This window comes from Clupea harengus, chromosome 20, assembly GCF_900700415.2.
Source record: "Clupea harengus chromosome 20, Ch_v2.0.2, whole genome shotgun sequence".
Lineage (NCBI taxonomy): Eukaryota > Metazoa > Chordata > Actinopteri > Clupeiformes > Clupeidae > Clupea > Clupea harengus.
Window position 1 is genome coordinate 20654725 of NC_045171.1, and position 7770 is coordinate 20662494.

Genomic DNA, 7770 nt, shown 5'->3' on the forward strand with positions numbered 1-7770 from the left:
TGAGAGAGAGAGGGATGGAGAGAAAAGAAGAACAGAACAGGAGAGAGAGGAGAAAAAGAGAGGGCAGGAGAGAGAGAAAAAGAGAGGACAGGAGAGAGAGGGATGGAGAGAGGGATGAGAGAAAAGAAGAACTGAACAGGAGAGAGAGGAGAAAAAGAGAGGACAGGAGAGAGAGGAGTAAAAGAGAGGGCAGGGGAGAGAGGGATGGAGAGAGAGGGATGGAGAGAAAAGAAGAACAGAACAGGAGAGGGAGGAGAAAAAGAGAGGGCATGAGAGAGACATGGAAAGAGGATGGGAGCAGAAGAGAGTAGATGCTACATTAGCAATGGGTTTGTAACGACGATAAGGAAAGTCGAGAAAGCATAGTGATGACTCCTCCTCCCCTCCCCCCATTGGCAGGTGAGACTGACAGACGGGAGAGGGGTGGGGAAGGGGCTGGAGACTCACCACAGAAGGAGGTGGTGGCCAATCGACTCCTCTCGAGGGGCGGGGCCCATTTACTCCAGATCCCATGACAGGCTGGGTAGGTCACACCCTGGGGACAGGAGAACAGAGGAAGAGGAGGAGAGAGGAGAGAGGAGAGGAGAGGAGAGAGGAGAGGAGAGGAGAGGAAGGGAAAGGAGTGTAGTGAGGAGGAGAGGAGAAGGGAGGAGAGGAAAGGAAAGGAAAGGAGAGGTGAGGAGAGGAAAGGTGAGAAGAGGAGAGGAGAGTAGGAGAGGAAAGGAAAGGAAAGGAGTGTAGCAAGGAGGAGAGGGGAGGGAAGGGGAGGAGTGGAGAGGCGAGGAGAGGAGATTGGACAAGTTGTGCAAGGATGTTAGTATTGTTTCCCAGTTAAACTGTGAGACAGACCAAAGCTAAGTGTGTTTACAGACGTACAGACACACTAAAGATAAGTGTGTTTACAGACGTACAGACACACCAAAGCTAAGTATGTTTACAGACGTACAGGCACACCAAAGCTAAGTGTGTTTACAGACGTACAGACACACCAAAGCTTAGTGTGTTTACAGACGTACAGACACACAGGCAGCAATTCCAAGATCTTGGGTTTGAGTACCAGAGAGGACATGAGCAGGAAATGTACTGTGAGCTTCTGTGAATGACTGTGTCTGCTCTAGATTAGAGAGGTTTGAGTTTCTGTGAATGACTGTGTCTGCTCTAGATTAGAGGTGTTAGCTTCTGTGAATGACTGTGTCTGCTCTAGATTAGAGAGGTTTTGGCTTCTGTGAATGACTGTGTCTGCTCTATATTAGAGAGGTGTTTGTGGTAACGGTACTTTCATTTTAAAAGCATAATATGACAAAGCAATGAGGGGGTTTCCTTGATTCTATTTTCCAGACGCAGTAAAAACCAGCCGTCAGCATCTCCCTCTGGTCTCTCATCTGAATGATAATGTCTCAGCCTAACATGAAGGACAAACATGATCTGCATATTTTATTGGCCCCACATGGGTAACATCATTTTAATGAGTTCAGTAAATCAAAGATGATCCCAGACAGACAAATATTCCTCTCTGATTAACTTTGGAAGTGAGATTAATGAATGCGTCACGACACTCCGCTAATAAAGGCCAATGAACACGGAGTTATGGGCCATGGTCACACACTTTCGCTCACACACTTTCGCTCACACACTCACTCACTTCTGGGGAAAAAATGGCTTCCCTGTATCAGTCCTGCATGTAGAAACTCGGGTCTGAGCAGAAGCCTTTGAGCCTGATGCTGTTAGCCTGGACATCTCTATGTGTGTGTGTGTGTGTTTCCATGTGTGTGTGTGTGTGTGTGTTTCCATGTGTGTGGAGGCTTATCCTTTCACACACAACTACGCGCCTCTCAAGGAAGCAGCTAATGGATGGCTCTAGATGCCCACTCTGGGGTGATCTCATTGTCATCATGATACATGTTTTCAGCTAAATGAATCCCAGACAGGCATGAAAGCAATGAAAGAGTGAAATGAATCCCAGCACCAAGCATTCAATAGCTAGACCAGCACAAACCAGCTAGAACCACACATAACAGAGGATCTCATCTTATCAATTGGCTCTGCACGCAGCCTTTTGTGCACTCAAAAACCAGCTACAACCACACACGATCTAGAACCTTACTCCAGCTACAACCACACACGATCTACAACCTTATTCCAGCTACAACCACACACAATCTAGAACCTTACTCCAGCTACAACCACACACAATCTAGAACCTTGCACCAACAACAACCACACACAATCTAGAACCTTATTCCAGCTACAACCACACACAATCTAGAACCTTACTCCAGCTACAACCACACACAATCTAGAACCTTACTCCAGCTACAACCACACACAATCTAGAACCTTAAGCTCAATTTATGGTTGTCCGTTTTCAGAAACACGCACGCACCTGAGCCCGACAGCCATTAAAATATATTGTGAGCCCGACGGAGTCAATGTCTCTTGATACCAGGGGCGGAGATCCCATTTCATTGTAGGGGGGGACAATACATGGTCAAATTTCAGAGTGTAATTCCGGGGGGGGGACATGAAAAAATTGCTTTCACAAGAGCTAGCATAAACTGCTAAATACCGAATTCTCTTATCACATTTACAAACAGAAATTCGAAGTCATTTTAGAATTATCTAAACAGCATTAAATGTACTAACACGAAATATCTATTCACAGACAAATAATGTCCAAAGTTCAAGAGAACTTGATGCTCAAAATAAGTTATGAAACAGCTCAACAGGGAATCGAACTAGCAACCTTTTGATTACAATACAACTTCTCTACCTCCTATGCCACTGTCACTCTATATTACAATACCAGCATAGTTGATGGACCGCAGAAAAAGATGACATTAATTTAACTTCAGATAATTTAACAAATCTGAAGAGGCACTGAGATGTAGACCTACGTTTATTAACTAGCATGAACCTGCCCTGACAGGACAGTGTCCTAGACTGTCTAGCTAGCTATCTTAACTGTGTTAATTACCGGCATGCGTGTGTTATCGGCAAACGTTCACGTTGTCATGCCAATCCATTAATAAACTTATGTATACTTGTGCATATCGATTGGAACTTCGTAAATGGAGTTTAGAAAAAAACTTCTTCTTTACATGTTCTTACTGCGTTCGAGAATGAGGTAAATCTCTTTACATATCGTGTATCATAGCGGCAGCGACAGGGGACAGAGGAGGAAACAGTCTGACAATCTGACCGTGTAGGCTACTGGGCTGATTAACTGAAACACGGAGCTGCCGGTAGCCCTGCCCGTTGGAAACAGCATGTGAACCAAACCACTTTGAGGAATAGGGGGAACATGATTTTTCAACACTTAAAAAACACATTTTTTTTACGTCTATAATTAGCACCGCTTGTGTCGTCGTATTTTTATTTAAAAAAAAAAAAAAAAATTTTTTTTTTTTTTTAGTTTTCAATGATTGTTGGGGGGGGACAACTTTATGGTAGGGGGGGACACGACCCCCCCGTCCCCCCCGGGATCTCCGCCTATGCTTGATACTAATGACACATTTACGTACGTTTTTTATGAATAGCCTGCCTTTATTAAACTCGGGCATCAACAGATAAATGCACTCGCACACACAAACAAGCGCTGTTAAAAGCACAAGCGCGCACAAGAGGGCCAATAAGCATATTGAAATTAAATGATTCACACTCTAAAAACTTAATGAAATAGCCTACTCATTACACACGCCAGGCATCTGCTAGGCTTAAATAAAACGTTATATGCTACACCAGAAGAGGCACAACAAACAAGTCTTACCATTGAAGATCTTTTTTTTTCTTGAAAACTTTAAGTGCACGGCAACGTTCATTATAAAACTATCTACATAATCCAACCATCGAGGTTTAATCCATGTTGTTGTGGAGAAAGAGGATGGCATCAATCATATTTCATTAAAACTTCACACTTCACACTACATTGGACATATCCAACATCGCATCGACTACTAAGCAGAAATATCTCCATACAGTAGATTTCCCTTCGTTTAGTATCGTTTTAAACTCTCCAGGTGACAGTTTCTTTTTAACTTCCTCCATGATGCCAGTTTGCCGCCTGTAATCGTGTTGTGACAGCTAGGACATAAACAAATTCCCGGCACAGGAAGAAGGTATAGTTGTTTTATTTAATTTCTGATTTAAATGCGTCATCGGTAATTCACAGTTTGCACGGTCTGTGACCGCACATTATCTTGCTTAGTTTTACTTTGATAATCTATTAGATAGATCGTGCATGCACCATCTCTCTCTCTCTCTCTCTCTAACTCCCTTTCCATCACCATCTGAACATATACACGTCCACATTGCAATTTCATTGCTGTTTAAATATATTGTATTGAGTTAAAGGCCTATAGCCTGGATATAGCCTTCAAGGCAAGAATCCTTTGTTTAGGTACTCATTGTATTTTATTCTCAAAAACAAATTTCTGCATCATGTGAAGCAGACACCTTGACTTCACTACTTATTAAGATATTTTAAATTTTAGAATGTTCAATGCCTTATCGCGCTGATGTGTCCGAGCCCGAGTATGATTTCTGAATATTTGTCCGAACCCGGCCCGGCCCATCGGGTCCCGTCGGAAGAGGTGAGGAGATATGAACATTTATACAACCCCAATGATTAATGATCAACAACTCCATCATCCGTCTTTGTCTCTCGGTTGCCATCATTCACTGTGTATGTGGACAACAAGACCGGGTAAATAAACAAACCAACGACTTCCATGCCCATAGATGTCATGGGATAGTAGGCTTTTCTAAAGTCGTCTTCGAAAAAAAAAAAATGTTGCTCCACCTATTGTTCTGGCGGTGAATTGCTTTGCAACATGCACAACCCCTGGAGAACCATAAATTAAAACGAGTCCGTCGACAAAACTGCGTGGCCAGCCGCAGACGCAGCCGCAGCCGCAGCCGCAGCCGCAGCCGCAGAACCATAATTCGGCCTTTACTCCACCTACAACCACACACAATCTAAAATCTTACTCCAACTACAACCACAATCTAGAACCACACACATTCTAGAATAGTATGTCATATAGAATCCCACACCAAGCAGTGAAAGGTGTAAGCAGAACCATGTAGAGAGCTGGTCAAACAGCCTTAACAGTTGGTAAGTAAGGAGCAAGTTCCCTACAGGAACTCAGGACTGTTCTACTCTAAGATTCACATCTCTCACAGATAGAACCGACTCTCCCTTCGGCAGACCCGACCTGCCCCCACCCTTTCTGTCATGAATCTAGAACCGACCCCAGATATAAACTAGAACCTTTTCATTGTCTTGGTGCTGTGCTGGATGCCTGGGGTGGCTGGCTGGGAATAAACTCCAAACCTTTCCTCAAGTGTTGCATTAGATATTCCATCAGTACACACTCAATATAATATAAAATAAAACCCCATCCTGATGGCGTCTGTGTGTGAGACCTGTTTAGCCTGTCTCTGTGCGTGTGTGTGTGTGTGTGTGTGTGTGTGTGTGTGTGTGTGTGTGTGTGTGTGTGTGTGTGTGTGTGTGTGTGTGTGTGAGACCTATTCAGTCTTAATCAGCTTCCTGATGACCAACAGTGATGGGGGATGTTTCATCTACACCCACCCACACACACACACACACACACACACACACACACACACCCTAATTAGACTTCTTAACTGAGTGCATGCAAATATAAATATAATCCAACAGAGAGTTGATTACACACACACACACACAAACACACACCAGTCAAGGGAGGTGAGAAAAATGAGTCATACAAATATCCTTTGTGGAATGAATGATTATTTGAATGCTAAAACGTGTGTGTGTGTGTGAGAGAGTGTGTGTGTACCTGTAAGCTATGCTGCCTGTCTACAGACTGCTGATGCATAGATGTTGACAGACAGATGGCAGCCCCACCAACAACAACAGCAATATTACATAATAAACAATCAAACACAGCAATATAGCCCTCACATCAACCAATCAAACTCAGCCCTCACAACAACACTGCAGCTCTGCTCAATCTGCAGCTCTGTGGCCCCATCTGACACCGGATACCCTAGCAGTGACTTTACTACCAGACACAAAATACTCACTCAGTCAAACACACACACACACACACACACACACACAGACAGACAGACACACTACACCACACCACACACACCACACCATACACACACACTCACACACACACACACACACACACACACACACACACACTACACCACACCACACACACCGCACCATACACACACACTCACACTCACACACACATACACACACACACACACAGACACACCACACCACACACACACATACAGTCTGAAGATCAATATGAGTGAGCAGAAACAGAAGCGGTGTCATTGTGTGTGTCTGGCGTATCCACGGGTTTGTGTGTGTGTGTGTGTGTGTGTGTGTGTGTGTGTGTGTGTGTGTGTGTGTGTGTGTGTGTGTGTGTTGTCTGGACTCTGCTCTGCTCTAATGCACCTGTGTGAATTCCCATGAAGCCCAGAACATTACACAAAGCTCCAGGGCCGACAGCCCCTCTCCACCCAGACCCCCCCCCCCCCCCCCCCTACCCCACCCCCCATATCACCCCAGACCCCCCTACCCCACCCCCCATATCACTTCTGCCTGCTGAGTGTCAAACTAGACTGCCCACTCAGATTTAAAACTAGACTTCCCACACAGATTAACAAACTAGACTACTCACACAGATTTTAAAACTAGACTACCCACACAGATTAACAAACTAGACTACCCACACAGATTAACAAACTAGACTACCCACACAGATTAACAAACTAGACTACTCACACAGATTTTAAAACTAGACTACCCACACAGATTTTAAAACTAGACTACCCACTCAGATTTAAAACTAGACTACCCACTCAGAAAATAAAAACACTCAAACACTTCCTACCAATATGCCATTGTTTGTGATCCTGGTATTTTCAAAGGTCTAGTGACATTTATTTGAATTTAATTTCATTATTTTTGCAGAATTATATCATATCAATGACATAAAGCCTTTAATTTAGATTTTAAAATACTACAGTTAATCTTACCACTGTAATCTATTTCCTGTCTGTGTGTCCTTTAATTATCATTCAAACAGCGGTATTAAGAATGCCATTAAATCACTCATCTGTATTGGAGGTCAACTGTTTCGTCGTTGTTTAGACCACAATGTCAAGTGCTTGATTGAGTCAGCATGGCATGTCAGACACGGACTTTTATTATATTATTTTATAAATCAGCATCGCCTCTTACCTCCACAAGGCCTTGCAGTATCCTGACGAAGATGACCAATCCGTAGTGTGTGCGTGCTGCCGAAGGTATAAACATGTTGAAAATGGAGGTGAGGACTATGGCCAAGCCGAAGACCCTGAAATTAAACAAAAATAACAGCGTTAGATTTATCAACAATACAACGGAGATACTGGCAACCAAATAACACAATCAGTCACATAAACCTATGATTCAAGCGTGATTATTTTAATTATTAGTTAATTCTTTTGCATTCTTTACAAGCAAATTGGGGAACCAAAAACCGGCCCTTATGTTTATTTAATGAAGCTCCGACATTTTAGAGCGTTTTTGACATTAGGCAGCTCGGCGTCATCTCTAGGGATTTGAATTCATATCCGAGCCAGTTCAGCTCGCCTCGCAGTGAAAAACCCCACACACCCGCCTGGAACATGGCACCAGGCAGCCCATCTGGAGGGCCTAAGCAAGAATTAAACAAAGACGAAACACTCCTCTGAATAGAATATTCCACTACACTGGAG

The 7770-nt window shown here is 43.6% G+C and overlaps 1 protein-coding gene across 1 annotated transcript in view; it reads right to left on the minus strand.

Annotated features, from left to right (window-relative positions):
- The window catches only part of slc17a6b (solute carrier family 17 member 6b), a 21399-nt gene that overhangs the window by 7963 nt on the left and 5666 nt on the right, over nucleotides 1-7770 (minus strand). Inside the window, exons 4-5 of the mRNA XM_012835495.3 lie at nucleotides 7253-7367; nucleotides 448-535 (exon numbers count right to left, since the gene is read on the minus strand). Coding sequence (XP_012690949.2) covers nucleotides 448-535; nucleotides 7253-7367 — 203 coding nt within the window. The remainder of the gene's footprint in view (nucleotides 1-447; nucleotides 536-7252; nucleotides 7368-7770) is intronic.